Source organism: Anopheles coluzzii, chromosome X, assembly GCF_943734685.1.
Source record: "Anopheles coluzzii chromosome X, AcolN3, whole genome shotgun sequence".
NCBI classification, from domain to species: Eukaryota; Metazoa; Arthropoda; class Insecta; order Diptera; family Culicidae; genus Anopheles; species Anopheles coluzzii.
In genome coordinates, this window is record NC_064669.1 from 22,273,278 (window position 1) to 22,293,546 (window position 20,269).

The 20,269-nt window shown below is 37.9% G+C and overlaps 4 protein-coding genes and 1 long non-coding RNA gene across 6 annotated transcripts in view; 3 read left to right on the forward strand and 2 right to left on the reverse strand.

Moving 5' to 3' along the window:
• Positions 1-1,613, forward strand: part of LOC125906802 (uncharacterized) — a 3,947-nt gene extending 2,334 nt beyond the window's left edge. Inside the window, exons 1-2 of the long non-coding RNA XR_007452153.1 lie at positions 1-1,348; positions 1,405-1,613. The exon at positions 1-1,348 is cut by the window's left edge and continues 2,334 nt beyond it. This is a non-coding gene — a long non-coding RNA (uncharacterized LOC125906802). The remainder of the gene's footprint in view (positions 1,349-1,404) is intronic.
• The window catches only part of LOC120956315 (glycosaminoglycan xylosylkinase homolog), an 18,853-nt gene extending 7,281 nt beyond the window's left edge, over positions 1-11,572 (forward strand). The window contains exons 1-4 of one of the 2 annotated variants that reach the window (XM_040377700.2): positions 9,205-9,655; positions 10,439-10,796; positions 10,867-11,272; positions 11,361-11,572. In XM_040377700.2, coding sequence (XP_040233634.1) covers positions 9,299-9,655; positions 10,439-10,796; positions 10,867-11,272; positions 11,361-11,562 — 1,323 coding nt within the window. In that variant the 5' untranslated portion in view covers positions 9,205-9,298 and the 3' untranslated portion in view covers positions 11,563-11,572. Of the gene's footprint in view, positions 1-9,204; positions 9,656-10,438; positions 10,797-10,866; positions 11,273-11,360 lie in introns of those variants that run through there. The other variant, XM_049606867.1, reaches the window with a different exon arrangement.
• LOC120953671 (chondroitin sulfate synthase 2) lies at positions 2,589-5,399 on the reverse strand. Its single transcript, XM_040373830.2, has one exon. The coding sequence runs from the start codon at positions 5,307-5,309 to the stop codon at positions 2,892-2,894; it is 2,418 nt and encodes an 805-aa protein (XP_040229764.2). The 5' UTR covers positions 5,310-5,399; the 3' UTR covers positions 2,589-2,891.
• A 119-nt stretch (positions 11,573-11,691) lies between the features above and the next one.
• Positions 11,692-17,665, forward strand: LOC120955622 (uncharacterized). The gene is made up of 2 exons (XM_040376665.2): positions 11,692-15,999; positions 16,151-17,665. Exons 1-2 carry the CDS (start codon positions 15,974-15,976, stop codon positions 17,301-17,303), a joined length of 1,179 nt encoding a protein of 392 aa, XP_040232599.2. The 5' UTR covers positions 11,692-15,973; the 3' UTR covers positions 17,304-17,665.
• Positions 17,423-20,085, reverse strand: LOC120957282 (uncharacterized). Its single transcript, XM_049606925.1, has 4 exons — positions 19,752-20,085; positions 19,242-19,665; positions 18,870-19,177; positions 17,423-18,790 (listed from the first exon to the last, which is right to left on the reverse strand). The coding sequence occupies exons 1-4, from the start codon at positions 19,879-19,881 to the stop codon at positions 18,480-18,482; spliced, it is 1,173 nt and encodes a 390-aa protein (XP_049462882.1). The 5' UTR covers positions 19,882-20,085; the 3' UTR covers positions 17,423-18,479.
• Between the last annotated feature and the right edge of the window lie 184 nt (positions 20,086-20,269).

Consider the following 20,269-nt stretch of genomic DNA (forward strand, 5'->3'; position numbering starts at 1 on the left):
AATCTGCGCTGGCCAGCGCAGGCTTTGGTACATTTCCTGCGCAGGAAACTGCTCGAATTTGCGCAGCGGGGTCGCTTTGCACAGCGGGCCCAAGTGACATCCCAAGTGACATTTGCTCGAAATTGTTTTACCATATCTGCTTGATTACTACTCGATACGCCGGAAATTGTGGATTTGTGTGTGATCAATTGTGTTGGAAGCGCTAAGATTTGGTGTGTTCGTAAATTAAGCTTTCTTCTGTAATATCCTGGAGATTTGACCCCTGATAAGACCATAGTGCTCAATATGCCGGATCAGAATATGACCATCACCGTGACAACTGTGCGATAATCTGAATGTCAAAATAAAGATCATTCGTTTACGGATCGTTGTACTGACAACACCTTCAGCCTTCCGTTAATTCTTCTGCCTTCCGATTTTGTGCCTTTTATAAGTTCAAAGTTTAGTTCAAATTAGTAAAATCCGAGGTTTTACATCTCAGAAGTGGGATACGTCTTATCGCCTGCACCTGCTTTTCTGTCCAATCCAGCACGGCACAAGATTGTGTATCAAAGAGTTTGTGTGTTTGTGTGTGAGACGACGCTACCATCTGCCATTGCGATGCGCAAAAACGAGAAGCTTCTGTGTGTGCTTGCCGGTATAGGCAGCAAATTCGATGATTAGGCACGATTTGCCTCATGGGTAGATGGCCAGATTCACCACCCGCAACGATCTCGATCCCTGCAACCGCATAGACACCAGCCATCCAGCATTTGCATTTTGTGTGGCCGCCATCTTGTTCATGTTGCGCGACAATGACGACGCCGCCATTTAGTATGAATACGGCCGCTGGCTATTCTTTCATCATCGCTCATACTTGGAATACTGGAAAAGCTTCGCGCATCACTTCTGTTATTGCATGTGCACCGCATGCCGTGTTGTCATCGCCTCCGATTCATCGTGTGTATTGCCTTCCGCCACTTTATGGATTGACCCCGCTACCACCCTCTACCGCCGCGTCATGTTCGAGTGCTGTGGCATCAGTTGTAGCCTACTGAACTGTTGAACAACAATCATCGTGGTGTCGTTCAGTATTCAGGTTCATCCTGATCGACATTGTCCTTATGCTTGGCTGTAACTTCCGTAAACTTCAGCAAGACTTCCGGAGGAGATGTTGGTCAGAAAAGCAGCTGTGATTGAAATTGACACCCACCTTGAAATTGACCCAACATTACGCATCATATGACGACATCATTCAGGATCAACACCTTTCGATATCATCATCGTCCTTATGCTTGGCTGTAACTTCCGTAAACTTCAGCAAGACTTCCGGAGGAGATGTTGGTCAGAAAAGCAGTTGTGATTGAAAGTATGTGAGTTATTCTCATGCCAGCTCTGTTCATTAAGTATTGAAGATTTATACAGTAAAGCCGCTCAAATTGAGGTCAATTTGTTTGTCAGGATAGCCGAGCTGTAATATCCTGGAGATTTGACCCCTGATAAGACCATAGTGCTCAATATGCCGGATCAGAATATGACCATCACCGTGACAACTGTGCGATAATCTGAATGTCAAAATAAAGATCATTCGTTTACGGATCGTTGTACTGACAACACCTTCAGCCTTCTGTTAATTCTTCTGCCTTCCGATTTTGTGCCTTTTATAAGTTCAACGTTTAGTTCAAATTAGTAAAATTCGAGGTTTACACTTCTATCGATGGCTGATGCCGTCGAGGTCATTTTTCATTCATAGCTATGGTTTGTTGATGAAAAACAAAAGCTCATTTTGTGTGACGTTTTTTTTATAAAAAAATGATTTTGTAAAGTATAAAATGGGAACATGGCCAACTAAAACGATAGGAAACATAATTTCCGAGCGAATGTAGAAGAAAGTAATGAAAAAGCAGCATCACAGTTGATTTTAAAGGACTTTTTCTGAATTCCCTTAAACTGGTGCAGTTTAAGGGAAGTTTAAGGCTCCAGTTTAAGAGAATTTGCTCGAATTCCCGGTTATTCGTGCTCTAAAATGTCAATTGGGATGCGATACAAATTAACAGGCGTTTAATTATACTGCTCGATTTTTCCCCGTGTGTGCCTATATGCGATATCGAGCAGTTGTTAACTGTTTTGACGATCGTTTATTTTAACAGGAATGAACAACAAATGAACTCAGTTAAACCAAAATGAACTTCAACTGACTGTTAAAAAGAGTTCATTTATTCGCGATGCCGGCTATTGGCTTGCCATGGTTCAGAAATTTCACCGTGTCTCCAAACTACGGCCCTCGGGACGCTTGCGGCCCGCGATGACTGGGTAAAGGTTAAATTAAATAGCTGTCTTTTCTGACTAATCAATCAAAAAAATTTTTTTTACTTCTCTAACTAAATTAAAATCAAAATCAAAGCGAAAATCAAGATTCAATGAAAATAAAGCTGCAGAAATTTGATACATTTTGTTAATATGTTCTTATTAAAGCGAGATTTGAACTTCCACTCATTTTAAAGGTAGCATCAAAATGGCCCTCAACAACGTGGATTGTGAAGCAATGCGGCCCGCGAACTGAAAAATTTGGAGACCCCTTCAATAAAAGATAAATTGAAACATCTACATTAATACTTACGACATATTTGTCTATCAATTTTTATTCATCAGCCTTGATCTTTCTTACAACCATGCCTGTTTCCTCTCGGTTCCTGACACTTCTCAATCCATTCCCTTTAACAAAGAAGCATAATATGATAATATATCTTTGATGGCCTTTACGCGTGTATAACGAACGGTAACAAAATTGGAAAGAGGTTAAGACAACTCTACACCTATTCTGCAAAATTAATTATACAAACACATGAGTGAAATATTGGTCCCATTTCGAGTAGGCTATCTACTTTTCTGATTTCAGAAAAATGGTGTCTCTAAACAAATTCATGGCTTCCGAACTGTTTACTGTATTGCACAAACACTTCTCCGATTTGCTTTTTTGATGCAACTTTTATACACTTATTTTTCTCCTTTTGTTTGGAGCATCGGAATTCTGAAATTTGTTTACCAGAATGATCTTTTGATAAAGAATTAATTACACTTCGCCCAAAACGAAGATTTGGTTCAATAGCTCTTAAGACGTGCATCTTATTGTTACTTTGAGTGAAAAGATCAGCTATGTTTGAAATCGTAGGGTTGCTATAGTGAGAAGAGATAGTTGAAATAAAATTTAGAATATCCTTATCATTTCGAACAATTGGGAGCAATGCTTCGAGTTTTTTACGAGCAAGTACGTAATCATTGCTGTAGAATGAAACAACATCATAATTATCATGATCAAAATAACCACTGCTCTGACCTACATCACAGTTCTCGCAGAGTTTGCATAAACCAGTCCACTCACAAGGATACATCATGAACCCAATAGGACTAAATATTTGAAAACCTTGAATCGTATTCATTCGGACACGGTTTAGAAAATCAGGACGAAATGATGCAGAATTGGTGCAAACAATGACCAAACTTTCCAATCCAATCTTACGCAGCGCCAAATCAACAGCGACAAAATTCATAAGCGTTTGTGGAACATTGAGTGAGCTCGAGTAACGATTGCTATTGTTGAATGTAATACTTTCATCTATTGGCAAACGGATTGATACCCATGCAACCCTTGATCCATCCTGTTTATGTTTCTCTGTGAGGGCTAAAGCAATATTTTTTAGAGGAAGAAATACATCTTGATCTCCTTTACTAGGGGTTTCCGCACGATAAAAGAATATGAGCATGAGAAAAGTATTATCCTGGCTTTCCATGCAAGTTTTTTCGTAGAGTTCCATAAACTGCTCCGCTTCTAGGATTTGACTCTCAAATACGGGTAAAAGTAAAGCTACACGAGTACTTTCAGTCACATATGGGGATGGGATTATTTCTATCAAGCTAATAGGTTTAATCACTTCAAAACTCTTTTGCACCATTGTCCTACGTTTTCTGTCATAGAAATTAAGCAATAGCCGATAATCCATCCCTCGCACGGTATCAAAACGTTTGTAAGCTGTGTGTATTCCTCGAAACTCTGCATCCGGATGGGTTCGAATAGCATGTAAAATAGTTTTATTCAACACATTACGGATGTCTTCCTCATCGATTGCTGATAGACGCTTTACGTTCACTTCAGATTGCCACATAAATGAGTGCGTTGTATTGAGAGTTACCCATGGAACAACGTCGTGTCGTGATTCTGGGGGGTTCGATTTTGGAACCCCTAGCGGCCATCGAACTTCGAGAATGTCGTTAGACAGCGTTCTATTGGATAGTTGCATTGCATCATTTTGCAACAGTCGCTTCACGATTGTATTTTGTTTCAAATGGACGCGTGAATAGTATGCATGCAGCAGATAGAAGTCGTCCATGGAGGTGATAGGGTATACCATGGCTGCCTTGTTAAACGCTTCTTGTTCTGCAATCAAATGGAAGTCGCGATAGATTTTGTAACCTGCAATGTTATAACTCGTAATATCGACACCTTGCCACGATTGATGACAGGTTTTAATTTTAGCCGAATATTTTACACACTTTCCTATGTTGACGCTGTGATAATTTGAAACTGCGTTCCGTACACACCAATCCAAATTTGCCCTGACTTTCCGTATAAGACCGCTGCTCAATATAATCCCCGCGTTCAAATCGCAGTACTGATTTTGGTTAGATTCGTTGATGTTTTCATCTTGATCCGTAACATAACCGATATTAGTACCGATGTAAACGTCCAGAGTAACGCTAAGGTGTTGCAGTTGTCGCCGTACCATACGAGCATTTACATATGTTGTATCTGTGAGCAGCAAAAAGAAGTCGTATTCATCTAGGTAATTGTCTGCAAGGTACTTGAGCATATGGAATGGACGTAGATGTTCACGAGTATCAGTAAATCCTACGATATTTTTCAAGTTAAACGAAGACTTGACATTATCAGCGTGAATGAAGAACTTAATTTTATCCACTAGATGTGCAGCAGTTCGGTTTATCGCAGTGGCAATAGTTTCCACATTTTCCGACGTAGTCAGCACACCTACGAAGAGTTTCTCTCTAATACCAAGTTCGGAATAATAATATCGCGGACGAATGATGTTTTTAACCACCTTCTTAGCCATCATGGGTTTCTGTTCCAAATTCAGTTGCGGCTCAAATTCACCGTCGCGTAATAGCACAAATGCATTTTCCGAACTTTCAGTCACGTCAGGACATTCTGCTCCAAATTCCGTAGTTTCTTGCGGTGAATAAAAACTAAAGAGAAAGCCACACAAGAGCCCAAGAACTAGGTAGTGGTTACGATTCAGGTTGATATTTTTTCCCATTTTTTCTTAAATTCATACGATATTGGTTTAGCTACACTTGTTCGTACGGTAAACAAACCATATTAATGAAGACTTGTTCTAATCAAGATGTTTTGATATCACTAGGTGGAGCAAATTAACATAAGGTAACATTTAAGGCGCCGCTCTGGCACCAATCGAACGAGACAAACAGACACGACTCTGTTGGATAGGTGCTCTGTCAGCTGTTCGATGTTTTAAAGACCTGTCATGATGCACAGCAATACGCCTATCTTTTCATTTTGAAAATGAAGCATTTTCATAGCTCAAATGAACTTCCATCTACAGGGGAAAGATTCAACAAATAATTTCCTTATAACTCACATCAATAATGTTATAAAAATCACTCAAATTTAAAATTTAAAAATGTAAACAAACGTCCATGCCAAAACACATACAGTACATACACATTGCATTAATATTAACACGTTTCAAACCTGTAAATTGCATGTTATAATTATTTTTTAAAACATAACAACCATTATTGATAGCTCTTTTAAAAGTTTTGCATGAAATTTTAAGAAAAAAAGAAACACATTAAACGGTAGCTTCGAAGCGTTTGACAGTCATCAACTGACGAGGCGCTCTAGCAGCAATCGAACACGACATCGAACATGAAAAATGTATGGCATTTGACATGTTCGATTTGTTGGATATCAAACCGGTTGTATGTGTTGTAAGAGCTTGGCATGATTCCGCTCCTTGCTAGAGCGCACACATACAAAATGCTCAGAAACCAGATCGTGTATAGGCGAAAGGCCATGAGAGTGACAAAATGCTGACAAATTTATCAAAACATGAGCTGTTGTCACTTTTTTGAGCTTTTGTCAAAATTTTGTAACCTGAAGCAGCAAGGAAATAAAGTAGACAAAAATTGAAAAAAAGTGCCAAACGCGAAAAAGCGTAAACAAATAACTATTTGGCGCAGTTCTGACCCATTGCAATGATTAAAATGCTATGATGCATGATTCTAATTGAGTTATGTACTTATTTCGCACTTCTTAAACAAAATATCGATGATATTCAAATGTTGGAGCTTTTTGTCGTTCTTATCAATGTTTGTTGGTGCTGACACGAGAAAAGCTCATTTTTGCAGTTGACAAGCAATTTTGACAAAGTTTAAATATTTTTTAACATTTTGTCACCTCCCTGGCCACGCGCTATATGTTACAACAAGTTACGCACCACAAAATCGAACATGTCAAATCCCATATATTTTTCATGTTCCACGTCGTGTTCAAATGCTGCTAAGGCAGCGCTCTAGCATTAATCGAACACGACATCGAACATGAAAAATATATGGGATTTGACATGTTCGATTTGATATCCAACAAATCGAACATGTCAAATCCCATACATTTTTCATGTTCGATGTCGTGTTCGATTGCTGCTAGAGCGCCGGGTAAAGCGCTGCCTGACATGGTGGAACCGATGCTTGTCTTGTCTGTTTGTTTGTGTCTGACAAAGCACATCCATATCCCAGTCAAACAAATCGGACTTAATTTACCCCTATCTCACCGCTAAGGGCGGTGGCAACGCTCATCGGATGCGATTTTATCGGACGAGATTTATATGGGATTTGACAGATAACGTCGGACGTGCGATTTCGTCGTCCGACGTTATCTGTCAAATCCCAAATAAATCTCGTCCGATAAAATCGCATCAGATGAGCGTTGCCACTGCCCTAAGGGCGGTTATTTTATGCTCTTTTTGAATTTCCTTAATGTTTTTAATACATTTTGTATTAAATTTGTGCAAGAGATACCTGTTTTACAACAAAAAAACTAGGAAAAGTAAGGCTCAGCCCTCTACGTTACATTGGAGAAGCGTAACATCCCTTAAAATATTCCCAAGCAGCATTTTTATTACAGTTTTGTCATCCAGGCGACTGACCAGTGTTCATTATTTGAATAAAAAATACTTTAAATTGAGATGAAAAAAAGTTAATTGCTGTAAGATGAACCGATTTCAAGGAGATTTAATTTTTAAATAACAATTAAATAACAGGTTTAATATTTTTCATTGTTGCATTATGATTAATGAAAAAAAGTCTGAAAGAAGGAAGCTCATGAACACCCCAAAAGCTTTCAATTGGAGTTACATTTTCTATGATTAGAAAATATAAAATATTAAAATATTTTTAATGAAATGATATATATGAAATATAACTATTACCTTTTCAATCTATGTTTCTGGCCATTTTAAATAAAAGTTACTTTAGATGCAAGGGCTCTTTTTAAAATGAGGTTAATGAAGTTAATAAATACTTGTAAGTATGTAAGGGCTCTTTTCAAAATGAGGTTAATGAAGTTAATAAATACTTGTAAGTATTCCATTATACTACGTTATCAATAACTGGGTAAATAAAAAAATAATCATTTTTTTTATTATTTACATCTTTTATTTATAAGATTGTTAAAATTATAATTCTTGAAGTTGTGACAACTTTTCTAATTATCAACAAAGCTTTTCTAATTATCATATAAAAGTAAACAATAATAAGACATGATTATCTATTAATTTGCTCATCCACGTCGGTTAAAACAAACGTTCAAAAATGTTGCTTGGGTTTGTGATTAACAGGCGTTACGCGTAACGCTAGCGTAACGTAGAGGGCTGAGCCTTACTTTTACCAAAAACTTTAATACAAAACTCTGTGGCGATATATTTTAACCCTCGAACCGGTAGTGTAAACTATTTTTCCATAGGAATCCGCTATACGCGAAAACTCGAGATACGCTATTGCGCTCGGCCCCGTACGATAGCGTATATTGGATAATAACTGTATATCGGGGAATACCTGTACAGGCGGTCCCCGAGATACACGGTACCTCTTACACGCGGATTCGGAGATACGCGGTTTTCTAAATTTGACAATTCTTTGAGCAAATTGTACTGATTTGACACATCAATTGCAAATTGCCATATAATTTCCGTTTTGATCGAATGTTAAAAACTATTTTAAAAGGTTTAAAACAGTTATATTCAGTCAGAATAATATCAAATAATTCATAAAGTGACTAAAACCACCCCTTACTTGCAAAATTACACGAAAATTAGTGATATTTTAGCTGGAAATCACGAGATTCGACTTACGCGGAAATTCGAGATACGCGGTATTTTGCGGCCGTTTTCGGTCCCCATTAACCGTGTATCTCGGGGACCGCCTGTATATGGGTTTGTTCGAATCGGATGTCGTGTTCTATTTGTGCCAGAGCGCCGTCTTATATGTTTAAGCTGTCGTTTAGAATCAGTGTCAATCAAGGTGGATTTAAAAATATCAGGTGGTGGACTCTAGTGCATTTTGACAATTCGTCACTTGACGTAAGGTCCCCAGGATTCAAACTTTGTTTACATTTATTAAATTTGTTCATTAAATTTATCTACCCAATTTTTTCGATTAAATATTCTTTAAAAATATATTTTGGACTTTGCGAGTTCTTATTAAACATTAAAACATGGATTAAAGTGTGTTATTTTGTTTTATTCCGTGAATTTATTCCATAATTCATTGTGTTTTCGACATTTTTGGAGATAAAAATTAAGAAAACCATTATTTTTTCAATTTCCACATTGATTCCTTATTATCGACGAGCCGCATGGACAATTTACGCGAGATTAGAACTCTTACTCACATGATTTTAAATTTCGTACATAAACAAATCATCAAATCTTTTGTTAATATATCTAATTTTTTCGATAAAACCAATAGACACACAAAAATACACATAATAACAAAGAAATCTGTTCTATTTGCTAAGCTTTGTGTGCGGAAACCAATGGTTAACGGTTCAAAAATGACGTAAAGTCCCTCAACTATGGCGACCCCCCAAAGGCCCTAATCCACCACCTGATATTTTTAATCCACCTTGGTGTCAATGCAGAATTGTTGGTAAACACAAAAACATAACTACAGAGAACACAAGGTTTAGCATCTGGAATAGGAATTACAATCATTCAATGAAAATCAGATGACAAATTTTAGTTTTTACAACCTCGTTTTATTGTTGTGTCTATCATTTGTAATCTATTATAGTCTCAATATATATTTGTTCAATGATCTACAATCGACTGTGTCAAAAAGTGATTTCAGTTTGGCAGAACATCATGCATTATCGAAGCAGGTCACCAAAGGAAACTCTTTTTCCAAGAATACGACTTCAAACAGTCTCCTTTCAGTACACAAGGCAATCGTCGTTAAATCGAAGATATTGAAACCAGTTTTCCGGAACAAAAATCCCAAGTACATCGCCATCAAACAGAAGCTACTTAGTTGTTTTTTTCCTAAAACATATAATTCGAGCAGCGTATGGAAGATCGCAAACTCGGTATACTTACTTACATTCTGAAATTTTATCAGTATATATGTATATATATATATGTATATATATTTATTTTATATATTATATATATTATATATTATATACATATATATATGTTAATGGGGATATATGTTAATACATATATACACGGTTAATGGGGACCGAAAACGGCCGCAAAATACCGCGTATCTCGAATTTCCGCGTAAGTCGAATCTCGTGATTTCCAGCTAAAATATCACTAATTTTCGTGTAATTTTGCAAGTAAGGGGTGGTTTTAGTCACTTTATGAATTATTTGATATTATTCTGACTGAATATACCTGTTTTAAACCTTTTAAAATAGTTTTTAACATTCGATCAAAACGGAAATTATATGGCAATTTGCAATTGATGTGTGAAATCAGTACAATTTGCTCAAAGAATTGTCAAATTTAGAAAACCGCGTATCTCCGAATCCGCGTATAAGAGGTACCGTGTATCTCGGGGACCGGCTGTATATATATATATATATATATATATATATATATATATATATATATATATATATATATATATATATATATATATATATATATATATATATATATATATATATATATATATATATATATATATATATATATATATATATATATATATATATATATATATATATATATATATATATATATATATATATATATATATATATATATATATATATATATATATATATATATATATATAATTAATTAATTATTTTATATTTTATTTATCCTTATACATACATCAATTCTCTATCCTCTGCCAGTGGCCAAATGCAAATGTAGTTTTCCCATCCACGGATAAACTAATCGGAGCAGTTATAAATGCATTGACGACGGATTCTATCCATAGCATGAAAAATTCTCGAAGAGGAACGCAATTAAAGCTGGTATTGGAGCTTACCAACTCGCAATTAGTACTTTTTAAGCCAAGTTGGTATTCGCGTGACGAAATTATGAATGGCTCTGTATACTCAGGAAAAGACAGACATAACTCGGAAATAGTTAGCTTTCATCTTGCAGCCATTCTTAATCTTCGATACACACCGATAGTAGCTGGACGCCGAATTTCTTTGCGCGATAGTATTAAATATGCAGATGCCGAGCTGCAACAAACAATGCCAGGTATAATATGAATATTTATATACGTAATGCTTTATCATTTAAATGTTCTTATCTTTCCTGTTTCTTCAAGTGGTTAATAATCTTCAGTGCGTGTATGGTGTTTGTCATTTTTGTAAAAGCGATGAAATTGTATGTGATGATCAGCAAAATGGAACGCTTGAAGGAGCTGTTCTATTCACCATTCCGGGGAAAATTATCAAGTATAGATCCCCGTGGCAGCGCACGTACAAAGAGCAATTGAAGGCTGAATGGGAAAAAAATGACAACTACTGTGCGCTCATCAGCAAAAAACTGAATTTTGATGTTCTTTTAGATCTAATAGATGCAGCCATATTTGATTTTCTAATACAAAATGGTGATAGACATCATTACGAAACGCGCGAAAATCGGGTTTTATTGCTGGACAATGGAAAAGGGTTTGGTAATCCATTTGTTGATCATATAGATATACTTGCACCTTTATATCAATGTTGTTAGTAGGTATCAGTTGTGCAAAAATTTCTCCAATGAGGTATAAATTTGAAAAAAACTATTGAAACTTACATTTATTTCCTTTCATTGTAGTATCCGACGCACAACTTGGGAGAGGTTACTAATATTTTCTGGAGGAGCACTAAGTGAAACTTTGGAAGAATTAAACAAGCTGGACAGTTTATATCCTCTCCTAAACAAAAACCACTATGTTGCTATTGAAAGACGACTTCTTTATATTTACAGCACGGTTGAGTTATGTAGAGAAAAGTTTGGCAATAAAACTTTGAAATAGTTTTACTCAACACTTCCATTTTTTATAGGTGGATTATCGTTCAGCTTTCTTTTACCCGTCTTGTGTTCGACCAAAAAACTTTACGTAATCGTACAACCGCCTACCCGGGTAGGCCATACAATTTGTATGGAAGAATGATGTTTTTCGTGATTAAAAGAGTATATCTTTTGAATTTGTTGTAAGATTTGAATGAAAACTGTCTTATAGATTCATAATAATGCGAACGAGCAAACCTCCGGACTCATCAAATCCGAGTCCGGATCAGTCACTCTGGATCACTCCGGATCACTCCGGATCACCCCGGATCAGTCCGGATCACTCCAGATCACTCCGGATCAATCTGGATTACTCCGGATCAGTTCAAATGAGTCCGGATCAGTCTGGATTAGTATTGGGAATTTCGTTTTAATAAAGGAACGGAACGTGAACCTGAGGTGCAAAAGAACCGACCCAGAGCTTAGAAGCCAAACTGTCATCCGGAGGGGGGGGGGGGAATTTTGCTACTTGTTACAGGATATGAAAAGGCGTTTCTTCAATCTGAAATCATATCTGACACCAAATCTAAATGGGTTCAACCTATGCCCAGTAAGCTACCAGCTGTACCAGCTGTGCTATTATAAAGCATGCATTTATTATCTAGCAATTTTTAAACTTTTTAGATGCGACGACCATTTTCGGTCAAAGCCTTCCTGTACCACTAATAGGCTTGGCTATCAGTAACTTATTAAATGCCCATAGCGTATGGGGGCACAGCGCACCTAAAGCACAACGTATGGGGGCACGATCCATTCGAGGCTTTTACCCATGCCGATGTTATTGAGTGGTACGAGTTGACGATTGTATCACGAGATTGACTAATTATTTGAATTTCACTTACTATTTAAAACAGTTTTTTTTTCACATAAATCGTTTACAAGATCACGGCACTCAAATGGTTGTCGAATGGAACAGAATGATTCTAATCGAATGACCAAATATTGGAATCATGCCGAGTGCCAAGATCAAGTGGATATCGTGGCATAAAAAATAATTACATTTTATTTTTCGTTGTTCATACTCGCATATTATAATATATCTTTTCCAACGCTTTCTGCCATAAGAGTACAGATTTTAATTTTATAATAGTCATTTGTCTAGTTAAGACAAGCTAAATTATAACAAAAACTATAATAGATGTTACAAATTGCACGATAATACCAAATGCAACACCATTTTTGGTTTCGCTTATCACGATTTTTATAAACGATACGCGACGAAGTGCGATGAATATTCCTGTGAGCATGGGAGAGTGCACAGGCAACATATACTGTGTACGAGAAAGAGTGAACAGTTATTTTGCATGCAGCAAGCAACAGCCGGACAAAGCCGGTTTTTTCAAAGAACGGAACGCACGAACGTTAGCACCTTGCTAACAATATTGAAGCGGCAAAGATCGGAACGGAACGGAGTGAACGGAAAGAACGAATTGAACGGAACGGAATGAACGGAATGAACGGAAAGAACGAAATAAACGGAACGGAACGGAATGAACGGATTAAACGTAATGGAACGGAATGAACGGAACGGAACGATTTTGTATAAAGGATCGGAACGGAACGGCCTACATAAAGAACGGAACTTTTTTACTACGTTCGAACCGGAACGGCCAACACTAGTCTGGATCAGTCCGAATTAGTCCGGATCAGTTCGAATGAGTCTGAATGTCTACGAACACGTCCACGGGCCTGCCCACGCCCGAATGCAGAGCCGATGGCATACGATTCTAACTTTATCATTAACATGAGAGGGACGGAGTTTATACCCCGAACGTACCCGAAAGGTATGCATGCTTCACTCATCAGGATCTAAAGGCAAGAACAAGGCAAAAGAGACAGAAAAGTTACACGGCTACACATGCCCTCTAGACGCGTTGTCTATGCGTTTCGCTCGGTATCACAGCGGCATACGGCAGGTAAGCAGTACAAATGCTGCTACCTGATACGCACACATGTTTATCGAACACAACTATTCGGTTCGGCTCGGTAAACTTCACGACCCATCTGGACTCATCTAGACTAATCCAGACTCATTCAGACTCATCCAGACTCATTCGGACTCATTCAGACTCATTCGGACTGATCCAGACTCATTCGGACTGATCCGGACTGATCCAAAGTGATCCAGAGTGATCCAGACTGATCCGGACTGATCCGGACTCATTTGAACTGATCCGGAGTAATCCAGATTGATCCGGAGTGATCTGGAGTGATCCGGACTGATCCAGACTGATCCAGTCTGATCCGGACTGATCCGGTCTGATCCGGACTGATCCGGAGTGGTCCGAAGTGATCCGGAGTGATCCGGAGTGATCAGGAGTGATCCGGAGTGATCTGGAGTGATCCGGAGTTCAATCCGGTTGTGATCCGGAGTCGGAGTCATATTTTGCGCACCGGAGTCGGAGTTTATCCATGACTCCTCTCCGGATTACCCATCACTACTCCAGAGCTGTTGGTGTGGATTCGGCTCTGGAGCCGTGGGTACCATTGGTGTGCTCCAAAACACCCATTCCTATTCGGCAGTAACACTATGACAAAAGTATGAATGAGTGTGTTAACCCAAATAGCCAGAATTGCTTAAGCAGCTCATTTAGCTCATCAACAAGATTTGTTTCGTTTAAACACATCCCAAGCGCCACAAATTAAGCTTAAACGACTGGAAAATTGAATATCCATAGAAAAAAAAATGAAAGCTCCACAGCTTCATTGGTTTGATCAATAGATGGCGTATTAAAACTGATAATTATATTGCTATCCTTTTCTTGCAATGTGTTTCTGCAAGTTTCATCTTATCATGACCTATATAGCCTTCTAACTTTCCGAGCAAAAATCTATATAAATGGTCGTGTGGTCAGATACGTGGGTATCAACACCAACGACCATTACTCAAATCTCACTTGCTTCAGTGCTGATGGTTTGGATGGGTGGTCCATTGGAGTTTAGTATTTAAACAATTATATCGCCGTTCTAGTTCCAGCGATGCATAACTTCAATGCGAAACCATACAACAGTACAGAGGAAATGAGAAAGCTCTCCTCCAAGCGATGAAGCTCAACTGGTTTAGGTATCCCACCAACAGAGAGCGTCACCAGCTTTTTGGGTAGTTTTAGAATGCATGAGTCGTTTGCCGTCTGCTAAACGAAGTCTTTCTATATTCCGTTTAGGTAGAGAACTTGAGTCGTTTAGTGGTCGTTTGGTGGATTTGTGGCACTTGGGATATGTATATTTTTAAATCCTTTGTATTGATGAATTACACAAAATTTTACACAATTTACTGATAATTCACAATCACTTCACTCAATATTCATTCTTCAATTGACGAATCTAACTTGTTCAGCAGCAATGAGATTATTGCCGGCGTCCGTCTTTGACACTTTAACAAGAGCCACCTTGTACCGATGTCATGCATTAAAAAGCTATAAAGTTCCACCAAGTTCAGTACCCTTTCTTAACAAGCCTTCAAGTTCCATCATTAACCCTACACATAGTGCTAATCAGCCACAAAGTTCCAAAGAGTACCATGTGCCTGTTAAAAAGCTCCATAGTTCCGTAAAGTACCGTCTATCTCTTAATCAGCCACAAAGTACGACATCGGAACGATTTTTCGTTAAACAGCCCTAAATCAGCTATAAAGTACGAGCGTGCTATTTGGGATCGGTTAACCAATTTTATTTCTTTGCCTGTAGTGGTTGGTATCATTTTAAAAGAGATGATTTCAGTGTTAATTTCAAAATATTGTTACACAACATGCAAAAAAATTTAACTGTACACAATTGTAATAAAACATTCGAAAGAAAAGAAAAAGACATAAGCATCCTCTCAAAACAAGCGGCAAGGCCGGTTGGGGTGTTGGAGTTACAGCACATTTTTGATTGAAAAAAATATTGGGGCCCTTCACGATTCTAGTCAGTTTTTTGTATGGAGTTTGACAGTTGGAGGCTGAAATCATGTAAACACTGCATACAAAACTGCACACAAACCTAGCCTGCAATTTTCAGTCTAGATTATTCTAACCTCAAAGCTAGAATTAGATTCGAGTACCTGCTCGAAAAATGGCACAACAAGGTGGTGTTTACACCCAAGTAGAAAAATCGAGCAGTTTTTTTCATTTTTCTAATGACACACAACCGATTTCAGCTTAACGGGGGGTCCAGATTGCACGCACACAAGCGCAAATGAACACGATGACACGCACACATTGAGACTCGCTGTCAGTTCGTTCTGATGGCTTGAAAACAGGCAAAAAGTTGGGTTATGTGTGGATTGTAAACATTCTGTTCGTTCAATTCACACAAGCTTGTGCCTCAACATCATCTCTGCCGCGCCACCGCCTACTTGCAGTATATCTGTTACTTTCTTCGCTTGTTGTACTGTGAATGAGAGAAGGAGACATATTATTCAGGTTAGTATTGTGTAAATTGGTGTACTTACGGTGAATTGAACGCAAACCCTTTGATTGAACAGCTCACCGCGTTACAGCTTGACTATCCCGCGGTTTTGCTTGAGAAGCGTTAGGGAGCTAATAAAAGTAATACATTTGCATATGCTTTTAGGAAAATGGATTTCAACAATAATGTTGAGGAAAAACTAGGCGACACCATCCCAGTCAAACCGTCGAGCAAAAAACTTGAAGCAGCAATTTCAACCGGATCAGCTCAACTGAAAAATGAAAAGTGCCCTACTTATCCATCCCAGAATCATCAAAATTCCCTACCTCCTGCCGTGCCACCACGATCCTCCTCATTGCCCCGACCAAATCCTCAATTAATCTTAAAAACGAACATAGCCTCACCAATTCCTTTTCCCATCGCACCCCCTCGAACCACATCCTTGTCCACGCAAAGCTTTCCGGTGCAATCCATTTCCTTTCGAGCCATAAGCACTCCCGCTTCCGATCCGAATAATACTTTCAAATTAAACTCGCCCACCATACCACCACGATCCTCTTCCTTAATGATGCCAAATTCTAGTCCAGTTCAGAATATCACGTTTCTTCCAAAAGTCCCGGTTAACACCGAAAGTGCATCGCATCCTCCTACCTTACCACCACGATCTTGTTCTGTGTCCCTTCCTGAGCCCAACAGAAAACTCAATCCAACTGAAAATTTAACACAGTTGGATCGTATTGAAAAACAGTTGAACATTCTGTCCAAAGTAGCTTGTCACACACAATTTGTGACGAACTTAGTTTTAGACAATCTCTGCAACAAAGACTCAAATTCAGAAAGGAATCCGCTAATCAAAAAAATGGAAACTCTTGACATGTTAGAAGAAATGGAGAGAAAATTGAAACATGAAAGTTTATACATGGCAAAGACGATTTGCCTTTTGTTAAGTGCATTAAAAGGGACCGACAATGTCCAAGAAAGACTATCGATAACACTAGATTTGTTATTCGATCGCGATTTTTTTTCCAAGTTTAGTTGGACAGGTGTTGGGTTTCCGGAAGCCAAGATTCCATTAGAAAAATACGTCTATATTATAAGTTTATTTAAATTCGTAGGAGGCACTAGCTTTATAGATGACACAGCTACGGTTTCACACGAAACAGTGAAGACTTTTCTAGTTGATAAGCTAAATCACGGAAAAGCACGAAGTTTAGTGAAAGGGTTGCGACATACGGTGAAACGTAAAAAAAGAATTATAGAAAAGAATTATGTATATATGTATAAGTTAAGTATATATATAAGTGTTTTATTGAATTAATGATTTAGGCATTTATACAGTTGGAATATTAGCTGTGATTCAAGTTGTGATATGAACTATGTAGGAGTAAACGTGTATGAATTTAATGGGTAAAAATTATATATGAAATACCCACAATCTGTTCTAGTTCTTAAGGCATTTCCTCCTTGCATTTTGCCTTATCCCGGGCATACTCGGCAACTTTATTCTACTCATTTTAATACAAAACTAATAAAAAAATAAACTAATAAAAATATTTACCTAAACTTAAACCTTAACTACCTATTCTAAACCTAACAGCTTACATATTTTAATTATGATCTAACTTTCAAGTGTATGTAAAAGAGGACTGAAATAAAATGTATTACCCTGATCTAAACTAACTGCCACTAGCTTGCATTTAATTTCTTTTAATTCTACCCTGACTATTTCCTGTGATAAATCTTCTACCCTAGCTGTAAAGTTATAAATTATCGCCGAGCTACATGGTTGGCTAAAAGTTAGTTGTTTCTCTTTTAAGAATCGTCCTTCTATAAAATATGATCCTGATGACTTTTCTGCAGTACAATACCTTACTATCTGATCCTCCTGTGTTAAAAACCATCCATTTCTATTGCCCTTTCTTAACATAAATTTTGGTTTGACCAACAAAATTACCTCATCTTTTTTTTACCTTTAGTGATGGATACACTGTATCATCCTTTTTCCTTGCATCTGCTGCCTCTAATTGTGTTAGTTCTATTAATCTACACACTATCTGGTTTAAAGTTCTATGTCCTGTTCTAGCTAAGTTTTTCATAAAGCCTAACTTGTCCTCAATACGATAAGTTGATAAAAATGGAAGAGGCCCGAAATTTTCAACATCTGCTGCTACATGTAGTAAATTATGAACGTTAATTGTTAAATGTGTTCGACTATAAACTGTGCTATATTCTAATACAAATTGTTCGAGCAACTGACCAGCATATTTCCAATATTGTTCAAATAATCTTGATGAGAATAAATTTACCGCAATGAAAAAAAGTTTATGGTGCTCATAGGCTAGATCTGATATTCTGTTTTTTAACAAAGGTATGCTAACGTGATATAAAAATGCTGACAATTCGGACCCCTTCCAAAATCCTAAATATTTTAATGCCCTAGGCTTACGATGTATCTCTGACGGGTATTCGATCCTGACTAAAATATTTGAAATTTCTAACTGCTCCTGTTTTGACCACTTCGGAAAAGGGTGTAAAGCACCAGTTGTAAAACCTTTAAGTAATTTTTTTCTATTCCTAGTGCGAACAAGTGAAGGTCATCGGCTATCGTTGTTTGTGTTACGATGTCTACTTCATCTATATCTAATAATGGCGTGTAATATTTTTGGTGTTTCACGTAGTCTCCGTTTCTAAATTCTTTGTCGGTCCGAACTTCAGCTGTTCCTTCATATATTGTTTTGGTTCCGTCATGGCTGCCAACTATTTTGCACTTTATACATGCTTCCAGCCCAGGAGGATACGTTACTCCTAAAAATATATAATAAATTTGCTGTTACTCTATACTTCTCTTTGAAAATTCTCAAGTTTCTTATTGTATCATTCTTACCTTTGATGAACGCACGAGCTGGTGTATCTGCGACAATAGCTTTCAGGCGAAAGTCGATGATAATTCCGTTAACATCAATGCCTTGCACCAGTACGCGGTTGATATCATCCACTAAAGGCCGGAGAAACCCTTCCAAACAGCTCGGTTTTGTCGCACCACAAAATACACCCAGCACCATGATTGGCAGTGCTGGTAGATTAACTATGTGCATTAATATAGGCCATAGCTGCGTTGGTCCACTATTATGCATCGGAAGTCCATCTACCGCGATATTAGCTTCTATCAATCTGATGACTGGTGGTACAGATCTAGAACGAAAAAGTAAACCAAAAATTACCACATGTTCATTCCAAACAGTCATATTATTCTTACCGATAATATTGTTGGAGAGTGCTTTGTATTCCTTGGTACCAAAGCTGCCCTTCTCCAACGGCCGTAAAATGTCTCTCCACCTGTTTCGGAGTCTTCAGTAACGTCTTTGCACACCTAGGTAGAGAAATATTTGTAGTTTCACGAGTCAACACCAGCAAATCACTCAATGCAGAATGCGTTATTTTATGAGTTAAAGCCCATATCCTAAGCCTGCTAGCATAAGCATTGCCTTCGGGGGCTTCATCAGCATCAAAATACTCATCCTCATTGACTTCGTCCTCCAATTCGCCTTCACTCCAATCGTCTTCCAACACCGAGCAATCAGCGTCTTCATCGTCATCAGAAACGTAATCCGCTGCTTCTGATTCCATGGGTATATCGGCAACTTCCACGGCATCCGGCTGCACATTCCCGTATGATGAAGCTGTAATGTGTAATAATATTAAATAACAAATTATTGCTCTGCTTGCGTTTTTCATATTTCATTGTTTTAACACAAACATAACTTACCTTGTTGATCGACACCGCTGCTTGTTCCCGGAAGATTTTCCTCTTCCCATTCCTTTTCAAAGCGCTCCCAAATTGCTTTGGCACGCTTGCTCGCCACTCCACTTTTCTTCAAACGTTTGGACGTATCCATTTTCACTTGGTTTTATGCAAAACAAATAAAAAAAGCAACTTTAAGTTCGAAGCAAAAGAAATCACTTTCATCCGTTTCCAACACCAGTTTGTTTTGATTTGAAAATGCACCCGCAACTCTTGACGTTTACACACACCACCATACATTTGATGCTCTTCCACACGGATCGAGCAGATTTTTACCCTTCCCCCCCTGTTTTGCCCACATTTCGCCTGACAATTTCTACTTGGGCATTCATCCCAAGGTGCCATCCCATTCAATCAAAGTGTATGTAGTCCAGGTGGTCTCATAGCATGTTTTTATAACCATATAGGAATATCACTTTTTGACAGGATGGGTGAAATTTTTTGTTCAAACAAGCTTTCTGGAAGCTTGACGAATACTCAAA

Bases quoted from the DNA above. Each gene is read 5' to 3' on its own strand.
- LOC120955622 (XM_040376665.2), top strand. From the start codon at position 15,974: ATGAGAGAAGGAGACATATTATTCAG. The intron at 16,000-16,150 runs GTTAGTATTGTG...ATATGCTTTTAG, and splicing joins GAAGGAGACATATTATTCAG to GAAAATGGATTTCAACAATA.
- LOC120957282 (XM_049606925.1), bottom strand. From the start codon at position 19,881: ATGGATACGTCCAAACGTTTGAAGAAAAGTGGAGTGGCGAGCAAGCGT. The intron at 19,666-19,751 runs GTAAGTTATGTT...TACACATTACAG, and splicing joins CAGCGGTGTCGATCAACAAG to CTTCATCATACGGGAATGTG. The intron at 18,791-18,869 runs GTAAGAATGATA...ATATATTTTTAG, and splicing joins AGCTCGTGCGTTCATCAAAG to GAGTAACGTATCCTCCTGGG.
- LOC120953671 (XM_040373830.2), bottom strand. From the start codon at position 5,309: ATGGGAAAAAATATCAACCTGAATCGTAACCACTACCTAGTTCTTGGG.